Here is an 18,835-nt window from a genome sequence, read left to right on the forward strand (position 1 = left end):
AAGAAGAAAAAAGAGCAAACTAAACTTCTAGCAAGCAGAAGTTAGGAAATAATAAAGATTAGAGTGGAAATTCAATGAAAACCAGGACACACCCAGTAAAATCCTGAGATTAAAAGGACTGGTAATACCAAGTGTTGGCAGGGATATGGAGTAACTGGAACTCTGGCCCATTACTTGCAGGAATGCAAAGTGGTGCCACCACCTGGAAAACAGTTTGCCAGTTTCTTATAAAGTTAAATGTATACTTGTTATACCACCTACCAATCCCACTCCTCGATATTTACCCAAGAGTCAGGCCATTTTTCTCATTAGTTAGAACTTCAAATAGGAACATAGTAATTCTATAAGACAATGATCACCAAGTAAAAATTTCTTTTTATTTCTTTTTTTAATTTTTTTATTTTTTAAAGATTTTATTTATTTGATAGAGACACAGTGAGAGAGGGAAAACAAGCAGGGGGAGTTGAAGAGGGAGAAGCAGGTTTCCCGCCGAGCAGGGAGCCCGATGTGGGGCTCGATCCCAGGACCCTGGGATCATGACCTGAGCCGAAGGCAGACGCTTAACGACTGAGCCACCCAGGCGCCCCACCAAGTAAAACTTTCAATAACAAAATTATTATTCATTTGAATCCCTTGGAGTCTTAAAATGAAACTCTAAGTGGAATGGCTTATCCCAATTCTGGGATCTCATATATAAATATATTTGGATTTACATAAGTGAATTTTTAATGGTACAAGTATTTTATTTTTTTAACGTATTGCTTGTATAAAGGGTCTCAAAATTTGCTCTCCTTGAATTTCTTTGCAAGGCAGAGGTTAGCTGTAGGTAGCCCAAGGACAACTTGACCCAGTGGCTGATCCTTCATTTGGAATCTAAAGTAAGGCTTGAGTTTTCTGGTGTCATTTTGGGTTCATTCTCAGATTTTGGACTTTCTTTCATATTTTGTAGGTTTATTGCTACGCCTCTAGCAAAATCATTTGGCATTAAAGAGGAAGTTCGAAAGAAGATTATACCAAATACCGTCTTAGAGAATTTTTTCAAATATTCCACAAGGCAACCATCTCAAGTAAGTACAAGTTCTTTGTTCGGGGATTAAAAAAAAAATCTCCTTTCTTAATGTTTCAGTCACCTGTGGCTTACCTCATCTGTTCAAGATATCCGTTCCAGTTGGCCATCAAATGATTTGACTCATTTGGATTTTTTTCCTCTATTGACAGGTTATACAGCATTCCAAGCATAGTATAAAATGAAACAGAAATATTATAAAATAACCAATATTCATAGTTGAACTATTGTGTTCAACTATAGTGTTTAACACTAATAATCAGTGCCATAATTTGGGTAGAAAGATCAAAATTAAATTTTGGAGGGTAGGATATGTACAAAGTACCCTAATCACTAAAGACCACTGACAGTTACGGCAGAGTAGCCCATATCTAACACTTCTGATGACTGTGGCATCATTGATATACATTACACACTTTAGGAAATTGCTCATGGGGGTGGCTGTCGTGAGTAGACCATTTCATTTTATCCAAGTCCTCCACATGTTTAAAAATGCACCATGCTCCTGCCCACTCCCCAGGAAAGTCAGAGTTCTCTCTACAATACAAGATGCACTTCATGAAATGGTGTAGTGCAAGGAATGTTTACATAACCCAAAAAAGGTTGTCTTAAAAGGTCGTTTTTGTTTTTTTTTTAAGATTTTATTTATTTGTCAGAGAGAAAGAAAGAGCACAAGCAGGGGGAGCGGCAGGCATAGGGAGAAGCAGGCTTGCCTCTGAGCAGGGAGCCCAATGCAGGACTCTGGGATCATGACCTGAGTCAAAGGCAGACGCTTAACCGACTGAGCCACCCAGGCACCCCCACAAAAAAAGGTTTTAATCCAATAGTTGTAAAAAAAGATGGCGCCTAGGCAGGTCTAGTTTCATTTTCACCATAGTTAAAATGAGAGATGAAATAAAAACTCTCTGATGAATACAGACGGTGATCACTAGTCATTTTTTTTCTGCATATGTTAATTTTTTAATGAAATTTACATGTGACTTCTTTTTCTTTTTCTTTTTATTATGTTATGTTAGTCACCATACAGTACATCATTAGTTTTTGATGTAGTGTTCCCTGATTCATTGTTTGTGCATAACACCCAGTGCTCTGTTCAATACGTGCCCTCTTTAACACCCATCACCAGGCTAACCCATCCCCCCACCCCCCTCCCCTCTAGAACCCTCAGTTTGTTTCTCAGTGTCCATAGTCTCTCATGGTTCGTCTCCCCCTCCGATTTCCCCCCCCCTTCGTTTTTCCCTTCCTATTATCTTCTTTTTTTTAACATATAATGTATTATTTGTTTCAGAGATACAGGTCTGTGATTCAACAGTCTTACACAATTCACAGCGCTCACCCTAGCACATACCCTCCCAGTGTCCATCACCCAGCCACCCCATCGCTCCCACCCCCCACCACTCCAGCAACCCTCAGTTTGTTTCCTGAGATTAAGAATTCCTTATATCAGTGAGGTCATATGAGGCATGTCTTTCTCTGATTGACTTATTTCGCTCAGCATAATACCCTCCAGTTCCATCCATATTGTTGCAAATGGCAAGATTTCATTCCTTTTTATGGCTGCATGATATTCCATTGTATATATATACCACTTCTTCTTTATCCATTCATCTGTCGATGGACATCTTGGCTCTTCCCATAGTTTGGCTATTGGATCACCAGTCATTTTAAAAGTCAAGAGCATGTGCTCGCACAGTTTAGGATTGATAGATTTTAAGGGTGCCTAACTTTATTTGCAAAGTTCAGTTGCATCTACGAGGACTGTTTCTATCATGGGTCTGGTTGGGCTCATATGGAGGTCTGACCATAGCGTGTGGCATCGCGTCCAGAATTGTTCATAGCTAGCCAGCACTGTCTGTAACTTCTGCCCTCAGGGTCTGTACTGGACTCCCTTGTTTGTTTTCTAAAATGAGGACAGTCTGACAAGCCTTTTCCACGTGTTCTTCATTTCCATGTACTCCAAAGGACTGCTCTTGTTCCTTTCAATACTGCTGTTAACAGTGGCGATAATAAACGCCCAAGCATCATTTCACATTTTTCAAAAGGGAAATTACATAGCTGTGGTTATGAAAACTTCGGGCTCTTTCAGAGTCCTCGTTATTTTTCTCTCTTTCTGTTTGAGAATAAAGCACCCGGGTAATACCTTGTATAAAACATGAAGAACGGTGCCATGCTCTCAATTACTTGATATGTTTGCTATAGCAAAACCTTCAGGTCAGCATTTTAGGAAGTTTAAAATGAGGAAATTTGGTCTTTATCAAGTTTCCCTGCTACGGAGAGAAAAGAGCCATGTGACAGTTAAAGAAATACCAACATAACATCTGGCACAATTTTCTGTGCATTGTAGGTGTTCAATAAGTGCTTGTTTTATGTATCGCTAAGAAATTGCTTCCAGAGACTTTTGTTTGCAAGAGGATTTCCATCCCAATCATATTGTAGTGAATGGAGTCAGTATTGTCAAGACTGATGTTACTCCCGATTCATCTGGGCTCCAAGAGAGAAAATAAATTGCTTCAAATCATGTTCAAGTGCTATTTCTAGATGCATTTATTAAGCAGATATGTATAGAAATGATGGGATAATAAAAATGAATTGCTTCCCGCGAGGGAGTATGATGAGCTGTGTGGGTTAGTGAATCCAGACCTCCAGAGTTGTGAGAACAAAGACCTTGGACGCAAGGACAAAGTGAACACGGTGTCCAACTCCGGACATACGCCTGCTCCTCCATTCCGTACGTGCCGCTGGAGGGGGACTTTATCAGTGCCAATGCCCTGTCCCCCCGCCCAGGATAAATCCCAGACAAAGCCCCCCTTGATGTGAGCGTAGCCACATCTTTCCTCCCCTCCTCTTCATACGGCTCTACCCTGCCAGACTTCTTTCTGTTCCCCAGGGGTTCCCTGCTCACCCTTGCTCTCATCTCCACACGACCTTCCTTTCTTTACCCTCTCCTTCTCTGAGGCTTTTTTCAGGATCCAGCCTATGTGTAACTTTCCGGAAGTGCCTACACAGAGTTAGGTCCCATGGTATCCTGATCTTCCCCTATCTTAGCACTCATGGTATTTCATTAGAATTCTTTGTTTTATTTTCTTACTTTCGGGCCCCACGTCCATGTTATTATTCATTTCGATCCCCAATGATTAGCACAATGCTTGCAAGAAGGAGGCAACAATAAATGGTTGCCAACTCAGTGTCCTCAAGAGCTCAAAAACAAAACACAACACAACAACAACAACACAAACAGTGGCGAACCCTTGGCCTATAAAAGGTGTTAGAGAGGGCAGTTAGGTTACAGAGAAACAGAGTATCATATGGGCTGTATCCTGTGTTTTGTTTTGCATTCCTTCTTGCAGATTAAATAACAGGTAGCAATTTAGGAGGTACATAGAAGTTGCAATTAGGCCTTTGCCAGTCTTCAGTGTGAGAGCCGCTTTATGAATTTTATCCACTGTTAACCCTGCGCAAGTGAACAATTAGGTGAACTCTGCGCAATAACACAGTAGAAACTGTATGACTGGTCCCAGACTGGAGGGTGTCCAGCCATCAGGCAGGCTTTGTTCAGCCCTCGCAATGTTGGTCCTAAATTTACTTAAATTTACTTTGAGGCATCGGTCAACATTTGGAACGTGCTAGTCATGTCACAACAAAATCCTGGGTGTGCGCTTTCCCTCTGGAGCCATCAGCGAGGGCTGGTTCACAGCTGCGCTTTTGGAGCAAGGCGGGTGCTTTCCTGTTTGCTTTGTCAGTCGCTCCTGCTTATCTCCTCAACGCTGAAGCTGAGGGTCAGTTTGATGCCATTTTATTTTTTCTAGTAAAGAGGAAATGGAAATACTTCGTGTACTTATGTTGGAAAATGAAAGATCAAGAGGGCAGGTATTTCAAAAACTTACAGAGCTTATTTCTTTGTGTCAGTTGAAGACACCATAGGTTTAGCATATAAAACCTGCCTGTGCGAAAGAATACAACTTAAAATTCCACCATGAAACAGACCTGACCCACTCAATCATATGTGTTTTTGGTCTGGCCCTCGGAGAGCTTCAAAGTGTATGACCTTTGAGCTAATCCATCATCCGTATTATTTCCAAATTTAAAAATAAATTCTGCTTCCCAGAAGAGAAGCGATCATCATTAGTATATTCTACGATCTTAATTTTTTTATGATTGGAATTATTTTGGATTAGTTTGAAATGGGCTCTACATCTGATTAAACGTGAAAGTGATAGCCAACACCTTTTGAGTTTTTCCTGTCGTATCTTTTGGATCCAGCACAAAGGTCGTGTGAAAGAACAGAAAGTGCACTAGCCTACATTCTTTTTTTTTTTAATCTTTTTTCTTTATTTATCTGACAGAGAGAGACAGTGAGAGAGGGAACACAAGCAGGGGGAGTGGGAGAGGGAGAAGTAGGCTTCCTGCCGAGCAGGGAGCCCGATGCGGGGCTCGATCCCAGGACCCTGGGATCATGACCCGAGCTGAAGGCAGTCGTTTAACCAACTGAGCCACCCAGATGCCCCACTAGCCTACCTTCTTATCCTCACTTTACTATTAATTTTAGGTCTTGGACAACTTACTAAAACTCTTGGTGTTCCCATTTCTAGTAGGAAAAATGAGGAGGTTGGATCTGATTAACACCTTAAACTGTACTTCTCTACCTGGTACCTAGGAAGCCTAGATAAAACTTTGCTGAACGAGTGAGCTCACATCTGCAGCTCGAATGTATGGGTTGCTGCCAAATTATGGAGTATTGATATTTCTTAGTAACTCAGAGTGCTGGGATTTTTTTTTTTTTTTGGTGGGTCTGTGTGTGTGCGTGTCTGTGTGTGTGATCCCATAAGCAAAAGAGGTAAATTCATTGGCTCCAGAGCTAACGCAGAATGCCTCTTCTCTCCAGGGCACAAGCTCTGGTAACCGAATCATACCGTCTCTTGACTGCCTGCCCATCTGACTACTCTTTATCACCTGTTCATTCATGTTGTCCCTTTTCAGACTGATATTTACGGACTGGCAAAGAAGTGTAACTTGACAGAGCGCCAGGTGGAAAGATGGTTTAGGAGTCGGCGGAATCAAGGGAGGCCTTGCAGGATGAAGAAATTCCAGGAAGCTTGGTAAGAAGGACAGTCAAAGCTTTTGCAATGCTGCAGTTTTATAATATGGAACAGAATGGTCATCTCAGAAAGAACACTAATGTTGGAGCAAAGAGGGGTTTGGACCCAGCCCTGTCACTTACCAATTGGGTGTTTTAGGCTAGTTGCCCATCTACCGTCTCTGATTCCGTTTCCTTCTCGATGAAATGGGGTGAAGCTATGAACTCTCTAAGATGAATAGGAGGTATGATGTACTTATCTTAAAGTCCAGAAAAAAAATACAAACGTCTTAACTGCTGTTTCTTTTTTTTAGGATAGAGGTTGGCCCTACGTCGCAAGACTTTATCAACTGTTTCTAATCATATTCCAATTATTAAATCACATTATAAGAGCAGAGAATGGGAAAGTGTCTGTTCTTCCATCCCACTTGACTCATTCCCCCCTCCAGCCCCCCACCCCTTGCCTGTGGACTGGATGGCCAGTTCCTCTGGGTTTCCCAGTTGGTTTTAGTGGGGGGGGGTGGTCAGCACCTGTTGGGGTCCAAGTAGGATTTTTGCCAGAGCTGGCTACTTTGAATATGCTCTGGGAGGAATGAGGCTGCATAACACTTATTTTTGGTTTCATTTGAGTTCTGTGGGTTTTTTTTTCCCTCCTGTAGAATTTTGTTGTACTTTGGTTCACTCCCTTGGTGGCATAAACAGACACTTGTGTGAAAAATGAGGACAGGTCATTGCTCTTATTTTTTTCTTCTTCTTAATATCCAGACAATGTCTGGTTATGTCGACTGTCTTCTCTGTACGGGGCACTCTCCTACATTGGGTGGAGTTCTAGATATTAAGAGGGAAGTTAAAGTGGAAGGCCTGGTCACTAGCCTTAAACAGCTACTCAGGGAGACAAGACTGTTGCTTATGAAACCACAATAGCCATCCAGTTATTCCACCCAATGGCACATGAGCCTAGACACGTGTAGTCCATGGTCATGTTTCGATGCATTGTGGGCAGTCAGAGGAGATGGTGTTAGTAGATCTGGACTCGTTCGAAAAAGGCTTTTTAGAGGAGGCCAGACCTAGAGGAGGTAGTGGGAACATGACCTTGAGGAATGGGTTGGGATTTCCATGAGAAAAGAAATCAGGATTTGAGGGTAGCTTGTTTCAAGTAAGGCAAAGACACAAGGCAGGAAATTATACAGTGTATTCAGGATATAGAAGTGGGCCAACAAATAAAATGTAAGCTTTACCTTCTTCTTTAGAGATATCACAAATTTCCTGAAAGTCAGAACACCGCTATCATAGACTAAATAAATAGACTAAAGCAAAATGCACTTTATTCCTCCAGCGATGTAATGTGCTGTGGGAATCATAGTAAGAGCTACCTAGCCTCAGGCATTTGGGAAATCTCAGAAAACTTACTTCCCAACACCAAACTTTAACAAATTACTTGCCAACAGGCAGAAACTCCTCTATAATATTAAGAGGAACACCTTAAGTTTACTGTATTGTTTCCTTGATTACTTCCTTTTTTTTGAATTGAAGTATGGTTGACATACAATATTAGATTAGTTTCAGCTGTACAACATGGTGATTTGACATTTATATACATTCCCAAGTGATCACAACAAGAAATCTAGCAACCATCTGCCGCCATATAAACAATGTTATTAATTATATCCCCTGTGCTGTACATTGCATCCCCAAGTTTTAAATACTTAATAACTGGTAGTTTGCACCTTTGAATCTCCTTCCTTTGTTTCACCCATTCCTCTACCCTCTCCCTCTGGCAACCACCAGATTGTTCTCTGTATCTGTGAGTCTGTTTCTATTTTGTTTTATCTGTTCATTTGCTTTCTTTTTTAGAGCCTACATGTAAGTGAAATCATATGGTATTTGTCTTTCTCTGTCTGATTTATTTCACTTAGCATAATACTCTCTAGCTCCATCCATGTTGTCACAAATGGTAAGATTTCACGTTTTTTTAAAGATTTTATTCATTTATTTGTCAGAGAGAAAGAAGAATTTCATTTTTGTATAGCCAACTAGTATTCCATTGTGTGTGGGTGTGTGTGTGTGTGCGTATCACATCTTCTTTATCCATTCATCTGTCGATGGGCACTAGGTTGCTTCCATATCTTGGCTATTGTACTTGGTTACTTTTTTAAATGATGACCCCCTGAACCCTGTTCCACAGAATTCAGGATTTTAATCCACAGTGCATCCTTTATTTTTAAAGTAAACTTCATATTAGCTGCCCACTTTTCTTTTTCAATAAGCATTTCCATCTAGCAGCAAGAAGTTTATTATATAAATCCCAGGTAATTGTCAAGTAGCGGGTGTAGATAGGTAGGCAGCTTCCCCAGCCCCGGAGGGAGAGCTCTCCTCTAGCTGGCTGGGCTGCCACCTTGCCTTAGCTGACCCCTGGGACATGTCCCTGCCTGCTCCATTGGGCCTTGCCCTTTCCTGAGCCCCGTTGCTGGCCTTGGCAGCTTCTCTCTCCATTGCCCCCTGATTGCACTTGCCATCTGGGCCTGACCAATCAATTTCTGGATTTTTCTTTTTTCCAAGAATTTTTTTCCCCTTACAATTATGTTTATCTCAGCCTCTCCTGGAAAAAAAAGGGGGGGACCTTTACTACCTTTTCCATCTGAAACTAGTAAAACAGCATCAACAAGTACTTTGTCATTCATCTCATAATTAGTGAAGTGTAGCGGTTCTCGAACTTTTTGATTTAGAAGCTTTTTGTCCTCTGAAAAATTAAGAAGGACCCCAAAGAGCATTTGCTTGTTTGTGTTATGGCTACCGATACTAGAAACGAAGGCTGGGACATTTATAAAACATAAGAGTACATAAGCACTCTGAGCAAGGATGGCGTCTCCTGTCATGGGGCCTCTGGAAATCACTGTTCGCTTGTGAAGGGATGAGTGAAACTCACATAACACGGTAGTCATATTATGAAAATATTTGGATGCCAGGAATACCTGGCACACATTTTGAGAACCGCTGGGATAGTGTAATGAAGCCTAACAGATCAGTCCAGGAAAATGCAATACTTGGTTTTGGCACTTGCATCTGATGGCCACTGCACAGCCCCGGGGGAGCTCTGTGATCTCTCCCAACCTCTGTGTCCCTCTGCGGTAGCCACCTTGTCTACCTTTTATCCATAGAGAGGGCCTAATTACAGTTCCTAGTCAATAAACTTGTTGTGAAGATAAACATATGATAACACACATAGGCTTAGCGCAGTGCCTGGTGCAAAGTCAAGAGGTCAGTAAATGCTGGAGAAATGAACAATTCGAGATGTGCCACCTAGACTTATGGCTTCCTTTGTGGCCAGCAGGTCTGATCCTACTTTTTCTGTTTCCGTTTGGCCACGAGAATCCAGGGAGCCAAAGGCATGCTGCCTGCATCTAAGTGTGGGCCTTCACTGGACCAGCCGTAAATATAACAAGGATGGACAGGTCTCAACCAGCTCATTTTATAAAATGCTCTTTGGGTATTTTTATGGTTCAGATTTCTGAAGACTGGAACCCTACTTCTTTCTCTACCAAAGCAAGCCAGGAAGAAAGACTATCATCTAGCCTATAGTCAATGACAATGTTTAGGAAGCATCACTGGCTTCAGAGTCCAGAGACCGGCACTCAGCCTCAGCTGTGTTACTGCTTAGCTGTGGGAGCTGGGGAACTGGGGGAACTGGTCTTGCCTTTAAGGAGCCTGATTGTTCATCTACAAAATGGGTGTACGTCTGCCTTCCTCTTTCTTACTTAGCTTTCAGGCATGTTGAAGAAAGCACTCTAAGGCATTACGCAAGAATAAGGAACAAGCATTATTATTATTATTATTATTATTATTATTTTAAGATTTTATTTATTTATTTGACACACAGAGAGAGAGAGAGAGCTCATGAGCAGGGGGAGGGGCAGATGGAGAGGGAGAAGCAGGCTCTCCGCTGAGCAGGGAGCCAGACTCGGGGCTCAATCCCAGGACGCTGGGGTCATGACCTGAGCCAAAGGCAGCCACTTAACCAACTGAGCCATCCAGGCGCCCCAACAAATATTATTTTTAATATTATTGTTGCTTCAGCAATCATGAAATAAAATAGCAGTACTTTTTTGGAAACTTTACTTTGCAAAGTTATAAACATACACAAAAATAGAAAGACTGGTATAATGAACTATGTGTTCTATGTTCCCATCACCAACTTTAAGTATTACCAACTGATGGCAATCCTGTGTCATCTGTGTCCCCCCTAACCACCTCCCCCCATGGACTGTTTTTGTGGATAAATTTTTTTCTGTCAGTTTTATTGAGATATAGTTGACCTGCGTCACTGTATAAGTTTAAGGTGTACAGCGTGATGGTCCGACTTACATATATTGTGGAATGATTGCCACAGTAAGTTTAGTTAGCATCCATAATCTCATAGAGGTACAAAAAGGAAAAAAATGTTTTTTCCTCTTTGTGATGAGAACTTTAGGATCTACTCACTTAGCATCTTTTAAATATGCCATACAGAAGCGTCAACTATAGTCATCATGCCGTACGTCACATTCCCCGTACTTACATGTCCTGTAACTGAGAGTGTGTTCCTTTTGACCACCTTCATCCAAGTATTATTGACGATTACTTTTGACACAAATATCAGACTTTGTATGATTTCATTGTAAATATTTTAGTATGTATCTCTAAGAGATAAGGACTCTATTTTAAACAAAATTGCAATACCACTATCATACCTTAAAAAGCTTTAATAACGGGTGCCTGGGTGGCTCAGTCGGTTAAGCGGGTGAACTCTTGATTTTGGCTCAGGTCGTGGTCTCAGGGTCGTAAGATCGAGCCTGGTGTTGGGCCCTGCGGGGAGTCTGCTTGTCCCTCTCTCTCTCCCCTTCTGCCCCTCCCCCTTCTTGCGCCCTCTCTCTCTCTCTCTTTCTCTAAAATAAATAAATAAAATCTTAAAAAAACTTTAATAATAGTAAATATTCAATGTTCAGATTACCTTGATTAACTCATAATTTTCTTTACCGTTTGTTTGTTTGAATCAGGATCTTAATAAAAGCCATGCAGTACAGTTGACTGGTATGTCTTTTAAGTCTCTTAATCTATAGGTCTTTCTCCATACATGAGAAAAAGATTTTTTTTTTTTTCAAAATCTGCTTTTCAGAAACAAGACTGAAGTCTGGCCGCATGGAAACCTTTTCATTGGGACTTAAGTGGGGATAAAATAAATGATTCGATTAATACTAATGTCAACCCGTTGTCTATTGTGTATCAGGTGCACTGCAAACAGTTGTAACAGTATCCCTCACTTGTTATTGCTTGCTTCATACCGGGCACCCTGATCAATACTTTTCACAAATTAGCTTCAATTCTTTTTACATTTTGAGGTAAGTTTTGTCATTCCCATTTTATAGATGAAGACATGAAGGCTTCCCGAGGTTAAGCGACTTCCCTACAGCCATCAAACAAGTGGCAGTCAGGATATCAAATTAGATGTGCCCGTGCATTCTTTCCAGAATACTGTCCTACCAAATGTATTTCTCCTCACATGTCAATCACCTTTACCAGATGTTTCTTTCTTTTGGCAGCTGGCGATTTGCATTTTACTTAATGATTACTGTTGCTGGAATTGTATTTCTTTATGATGTAAGTTGTCTCTTTGATATTCTTTGATGGGGATTTGTCTTTGATTTTAAAAACTGTTGCCTATGAATTCCTCGTGAAATAAGGTTCTCAATAAGCTAACCAGCTTTCATGCTTTTAAAAACCACACAGATGCCTAGAGAAGTCATAACTCCTCAGTTTGTCTTTCAAAGCCTTTGTTAAGCATTGGATTGGCAAACATAAGTTTGAAACCTAATCTCTCCCTATTTCCACTCACACGACCCATGTGCCAACTACCCTGGACTACTGACAATCCCCTGAACAGACCTTTGCATTGTCTGTTTAAATAGTCACTAAATGATTACCTCATTAAGTGATATATAAACTTCATAATAAATTGTTGACAGAAAAAAAAGATAACCAGCTTTTAGAGATTTTGCTCAAGATTTAAGATATTTTTATTGCTACAGAAAGAGTAGTCTGATTGGTTCAGAAATCATATCATTAGAGGTTTCACTTGTTTGAATAATTTCCTTTTTTTAAAAAGATTAAAAAGATTTTTTTAAAGATTTTATTTATTTGAGAGAAAGAGAGCGAGCGAGCGAGAGAGAAGGAGCAGGGGGAGGAGCAGAAGGAGAGGGAGAAGCAGACTCCCCGCTGAGCAGGGAGCCCGATGCTGGGCTCGATCCCAGGACCCTGGGATCATGATCTGACCTGAAGGCAGATGCTTAACTGACTGAGCCACCCAGGCGTCCCTGTTTGAATAATTTCCTGTGTGAGGCAGCACCGTGTGTGGTCTCAGATTCACTAGAAGTCGTGAGCGTCCCAGGCACATTGTATGGGGACATGTATCAATACCTAAAAAGAGAAAGAGATGCAGCAGGAACAACAGTCTTACTGTTATGTGTGGCCCTGTCAATGACATCAGGAAGAGCTTATGTTTTCTGCTGAAATCAGCCTTTGACTCTGACAAACTTATTTTTTCTCTCTTGGTTCCTTGTTTTTTCAGAAACCTTGGGTATATGACCTTTGGGAGGTGTGGAATGGCTATCCCAGGCAGGTAAGTCCCTTCTGATACAGTCCTCCCTTCCTTCAGCTTTGAGGCCCTCAAATTGTCCCCTGAGTTAGGTCCGAGTCTCCTTCCTACTCTCTGTCCACGTCTGTGCAATCCTTCAGCTCTTTCTCTACTGGAGCTTACTCATCCTTATTCCTTACTTACCTATCACTTGTGTTGTTCCTTTAGTCTGTTTATGGTTAATGCAATTACATATTTGAGTTTAAATCTCCTATCTTATGATTTATTTTCTATTTGTAATACATGGAGCATTTCCTTTTATTGTACTCTCTCCTTACTTTTTTATGGGACAATCAAGTTTTTAAAAAAATTATTACTCCATTTCTTCCTTTACATTAGCTTTTTAGTTAGGCATCCTTTTGTGCTTATAGTAATTATCCTAGACATTACTATATGCATTTTTTAATTATTGGAGTCTAATAAAAATTAATGCTCTAACCTCTTTACAGTCACTGAAAAGTCGTTAGAATTCTTCATAGAATTCTTCATATCCCTCCTCCTATTTCCTCCTTCAAATATTTAAAATGCTGTAAGTCATTGCTATTATTGTTTTGGAAACAGTCAAATCACCCTCTCTGTGCTCCACCTTGTATCCTGCTTTTCCATGTTTCCATCTGGGATGATTATCCTTCTGGCTGAAGAAGTCCCTTTGGTTTGCTTTTCTGAAATGTTATCACTTCGCCTTCATTTTTTAAGGGATATATTTTGAGGGTATAGAATTCTAGGTTAGCAATGATTTTCCTTTAGCATTTGAAAATGGCATTCCATTGCCTTCTGGATCCCATCATTTTCTTTAAGAATTTAGTTGTCAGTTTTATTTTTGCTTCTTTGAACAGAATGTCTTTTTTCTCTGATTTCAGTATCTTGTCTTTGTCTTTCAAGTTTTATTATGATAGGCATAAATGTGGTTTTCTTTGACTTAATCCTGCCTAATGTCCATAGAACTTCTTGAATCTGTGGCGTGATATCTTCAGTCACTTTTAGAAAATTCTCAGCCATTGCTTTTGTTCCTTTTTCTCTCTCTCTCCTCTTTCTGGAAATTCAATTACAGATGTGCTAATATGCTAGATGTTTACACTAGGTCCCACATGTCTCTTATGCTTTTTCTAATATTTTCCATCTTCTTGCTTCTCTGAGCTTTAGTTTGTTGGGAGACAGTTCTCCATGGATTTCTTGCATTTTTGCAAGTCTTATGAAGTGAAGCACTGCCTGCCTTTTGTTCTGTACTATCTTTCAAGGACTTCTGTATAGCAGACAACCTTGGAAGATAGAAATATCTCCTTCTGGAGCAAAGGGTAGACACATTACTATCAATTATAAAGATTCAGGTTTCCTAGCTCAGGGTTCCTCTCTTGTACTACAACCCATGGTATGTGCAGATGTCATCTGATGCTTTTTGCTTAGCCCTCTATGAGTTAAGATGGGAGATCTGTCCCAAATATTGATACTCTGACACCTACTATTACTGTGAATAATACGCTCTCCTTTACCTCTGACCCAGGAGTCTTGGATCTTCAATCAGCCCCTATGAAACTGTGGCAAGCTATCTTGCAAGTAGGGTAAAATCTCAGACCCTTCACAGATCTGGATATATTCGATTTTCATGTTCTCTAGTTTGTTGCTGCCTTTATCAGCAGTGTCTAAACTGCTGTGAAACACATCTTTTGAGTTCTAAATTTTAGTTACTATGTTTTTCACTTCTCAAATTTTCATTTAACCCTTTTTTTTAGTGGATTCCAGTTCTCTGCTGAAATTTTCCACATTTTAACCAAGTTTTTAAAGTTATTTGGAAGTCCAAGTCTGAGGAATCCAATGTCTTGATCACCTATGGGTCTGTTCTCTTTTTTTATTCTTGTCTCCTTATGCTTGGTAACTTTTGATTGAATAATAGATATTGTTCTATTGAACAAGATATTGAAAAAATATAGATGCTCAGGATATTATCTTCCTCTTGAGAAGATTTACATTCACTTCTATTCATTAGAGTAGAGACAGATCACCTTCATTTTGTATGTGATTGAGCTGATTCAATGTGGATTCCAGTCTTTTTGAGGGCAGATGTATTACAACTTATCCATATTCCTAGGGTGTTTTCCTAGTGGTTTGATAAAAGATTACAGTGTTTACCAGGACTCTTTCTTTGGCTGGACCTGGGTACCACTTTGCATCCTAGGACCATGAAATTTCCAAAAGTCCTATATAACTTCTTCTACTTCTTAGTCTCTGGACTCCATGCAGCTTATAAATTGGCAAATGCTGACTAATGCTATACACTGGTGTGGTTTTCTTTGAATTTATCCCACTTAGGGTCTATGGAACTTCTTGGATTAAGGATTCACTAGAAATGAAAGATTCATTTTTAATGCATTTTCTCTTCGAAAGCTTCACAGGTTCTGGGTGCCTTTGTTGCTCTTTGATGTCTTCGCAGAGATATTTTTATGCATTTTACCCAGATCCTTTGTTAGTCTTCACTAGGAGAGTTAGTCTCATACATGCTTGTTTGACATAGAAGAAAGCAAAAACTCTGTCTCATTCTATTATAACCTTATAGAGGATGATCAGTTGACCAGAAAATTATCCCTTTTAATGTGTTAGCTTCAGTATTAGAGAATCAAAGAAGGTTAGACCATAAAATACTTAGGCAATATGTAGGTCAAACTCCAATCTTATTCTTCTACCTCCAACTTACTCTGAACTTCTCAGGTATATCAGCTATCTACTGGTACATAACAAACCATCCCCAATGCAGTGCCTTAAAACAACAACCATTTATTTGCTCATGATTTGGGTTAACAATTTGGGCTGGGCCGAGCTGAACAGTTCTTTTTGCTCCATGTAGTGTTAAATGAGTTCATGCTTGTATTTCAGTCTGTTGGTAGGCTGGCTAGGGAATGGCTCACGTCCCTGGTGTCCTCATTCATATTTTTGGCAGTGGGTACCTTGATTCTCTATTTTGCTCTTATCAGCAAGATAGCTCAGGTTTCTTACCTGGTGCTTATGAAGTCTCTGCTTGAATCATATTTGCTTATGCTCCATTCACCAAAGCCCAAGATCAAGTTCATGGTCATGATGGAGAAGACTATGCCCATACATGAATATCAGAAGGTGAAATTCATTGGAGGCATTGATGTAACAATCCATCACACCAAGTAATATAATGTCTCAACTTAGCTAAAATAAGCACCCCCCCACACCCGACACTATAAAATTATCAAGGAAAATTCTAGATATTGAAATTTTATTTTTTTTCAGAAGACATTTTTAGAGTACTTAAATAATTGTATATATTTTATTACTGCCCCCATTTGAGGATAGGCCAATTCTGATTACTAGCTGTCACCAGTAGAGAAGTTAGGACATCAGATTTTAAGTAGTATTCAAGAAACCTAAAACCAGGTGAACTGTGGGAATAGCAGAACAGCCTTACCAATATTCTTAAGTAAAACTTTTGAATTTGTTTTCCCTAGTTTAACTTTCAGTCAACTAAAACAAGGCAATTATACCTGTTGTAGTTTTATTAACTTTTAAACAAAACACTTAACTTGATTTTGGAATTCTTGTCTACCCTTTCAGAAATAAAACGCCTTGAAATATTATCTTTGATTCCTTCTCAGAAGTGGAAATCTTTTTTTAAGATTTATTTTTTTTTATTTTTTATTTTTTAAAGATTTTATTTATTTATTTGAGAGAGAGAATGAGATAGAGCATGAGAGGGGGGAGGGTCAGAGGGAGAAGCAGACTCCCTGCCGAGCAGGGAGCCCGATGCGGGACTCTATCCCGGGACTCCGGGATCATGACCTGAGCCAAAGGCAGTCGCTTAACTGACTGAGTCACCCAGGCGCCCAAGATTTATTTATTTTAGAGAGGGAGAAAGAGAGAGAGAGAGAGGAGGGGCAGAGGCAGAGGGAGAGGGAAACTTAAACAGACTCCGTGCTGAGCATGGAGCCCGAGGTGGGGCTCAATCTCACGACCCTGAAATCACCACCTGAGCCGAAACTAAGAATTGGACTGTTAACCAACTGCGCCATCCAGGTGCCCCTCAGAAATGGAAATCTTAAAGCATCATCATTTGGGGGAATTCTGTGGAACATAAATAGGTGTAAACAATAGTTTCATGCCTTAAAAGGAGTTGTGATACTAAAGTAGCGAATACTCTCATTTTCCTCAGCCCTTGCTGCCATCCCAGTACTGGTACTATATTTTGGAGATGAGTTTTTATTGGTCTCTGATATTTAGTCTTGGCTCTGATGTCAAGAGGAAGGTAAGTATCTTTTTTTTTTTTTTTTAAGATTTTATTTATTTGAGAGAGAGAGAGAGAGCTCGTGAGAGAGCAAGCAGGGGGAGGGGTGTGCAGAGGGAGAGGGAGAGAGAATCCTAAGCAGACTCTGCGCTGAGCATAGAGCCAGATGTGGGGCTTGATCGCGGGACCCTGAGATCATGACCTCAGCTGAAACCAAGAGTCTGAAACCAAGACTCGAACGCTTAACCAACTGCACCACCCAGGCACCCTTAGGTAAGTGTCTTATTTACAAAGCTACTTTATCTACTTTTTCAAAAATTGTCACCCCCTCGCCCCCAATCCTAATCTTTAAATTGTATTCTTATGTTAGTTTCAATTCATAGCCTTTTTGCATTTTATAGCACGTAGGATGGTGCAAAACTTGCTCATGTTTTGGTGCCTCAATAAGTATTTGCAGCGAAACATTATAGACTATAGACACTTTGACTTGGAAGTTCCACTCTTGCTCAGTAGGAAGAGAACTCTCCTTTATGTGGTCTGTTTTTCCCTTTGGGTTCGGGCATTTGATGTTCTTCATTACAGGTGCTAGTAGTTTTAATTCTGCAGCCACATCTTTTAGCTGATTACAAGCCACCTTATAGTAATTCTTTGATGTATTCAAAGACTTTGAATACACATTGTCCTTAATTCATCCAAGATCTTTATGTGGAAACTTTGCTTTGGGCATGCTTGGCTTTGCTTTAGATGTAGGGAAATTGAGCCACAGGCATGCTAAAAAAAAATGTATCCTCTGAGTTAACAAAGTGAGGCGTTTTAGGAACCGTTTGCTGATGCAGAAAACCATATTAGATTCTCAATGCAATCACAAGATTTTATCATATATGTTAGCAACACAGATCAAATGATAAATACTCTTGGCATATACCTCATATGCTACACTCTGTTTAAAAAGCCAGTCTGTGGCAAAATTTGTGTGATAAATAAAGCTAAGTTGAACTCAGTATTAAGGAGATAAGACCAAGCCGACTTGATTAAGTGATGTTCGGGTGCGTGATGGTGCACCCTATCCATCACTAAGGGGCTCAATCAACTGCAGTCAACAGGAGATCTTAAAAGAAAACTTATAAAATGTAAGTAAAAGAACATATTATGAAAAAACCTGATAGAAATAATCTCCTTTTCCATAAAACTCAGCAATAGCTGTAGATGAACTGTCATTAACTAAGAATACATCAAAATGTAATTGTTTGAGTCATTTTCTCAAGGGAGAGAATTGAAGATAATCGCTTTTTAGAAGGTCTTCATAGATATACTAAGGTGGGTCAAGGCTATAATGATCCTGTCTTTCTCCCACATCTGATTTTTCAGTAGTTGGTTTCTCTTTATTACATATAGGTGCACAGGGTACCTTTTCAAAAATTGAGCCCAGGTTTGAATCCCCGGCTTCACCACTCACTAACCTCTCAAGCTAGCAGGCTAAACTCCCTAAACTTGATTTCCTCATCTGTAAAATGGAGCTAAAAATAGTTTCTGTCTTCTCTGGTTGTTGTGAGGATTAGGCTGGTATACCATAAGTGCTCAGTAAGTTGGGCTATTATTAGTAGTATCGTGTTTACACTTTTACTTTGGCTTCGAGGAAACTGAAATCTTTAAGTGTTTTTTAAAACATCTTTATCGAGGTATCCGCACACTGTACGCAGTCATCAAAAGTGTGTAATTCAGTGGTTTTGAGTATGTCCACAGAGTTGTGCACTCATCACCACAGTCATTTTTAGAATATTTTTGTCA

General features: G+C 40.0%; 1 protein-coding gene across 1 annotated transcript in view; it reads left to right on the plus strand.

Moving 5' to 3' along the window:
• The window catches only part of CERS3 (ceramide synthase 3), a 101,452-nt gene that overhangs the window by 36,516 nt on the left and 46,101 nt on the right, over positions 1-18,835 (plus strand). The window contains exons 4-8 of the mRNA XM_035024021.1: positions 950-1,067; positions 6,044-6,162; positions 11,717-11,774; positions 12,742-12,792; positions 16,976-17,068. Of these exons, the coding sequence (XP_034879912.1) occupies positions 950-1,067; positions 6,044-6,162; positions 11,717-11,774; positions 12,742-12,792; positions 16,976-17,068 (439 nt within the window). The remainder of the gene's footprint in view (positions 1-949; positions 1,068-6,043; positions 6,163-11,716; positions 11,775-12,741; positions 12,793-16,975; positions 17,069-18,835) is intronic.

The sequence above is a fragment of the Mirounga leonina genome, unplaced genomic scaffold (genome assembly GCF_011800145.1).
Source record: "Mirounga leonina isolate KUSES-001 unplaced genomic scaffold, KU_Mleo_1.0 Mir_178, whole genome shotgun sequence".
NCBI lineage: Eukaryota > Metazoa > Chordata > Mammalia > Carnivora > Phocidae > Mirounga > Mirounga leonina.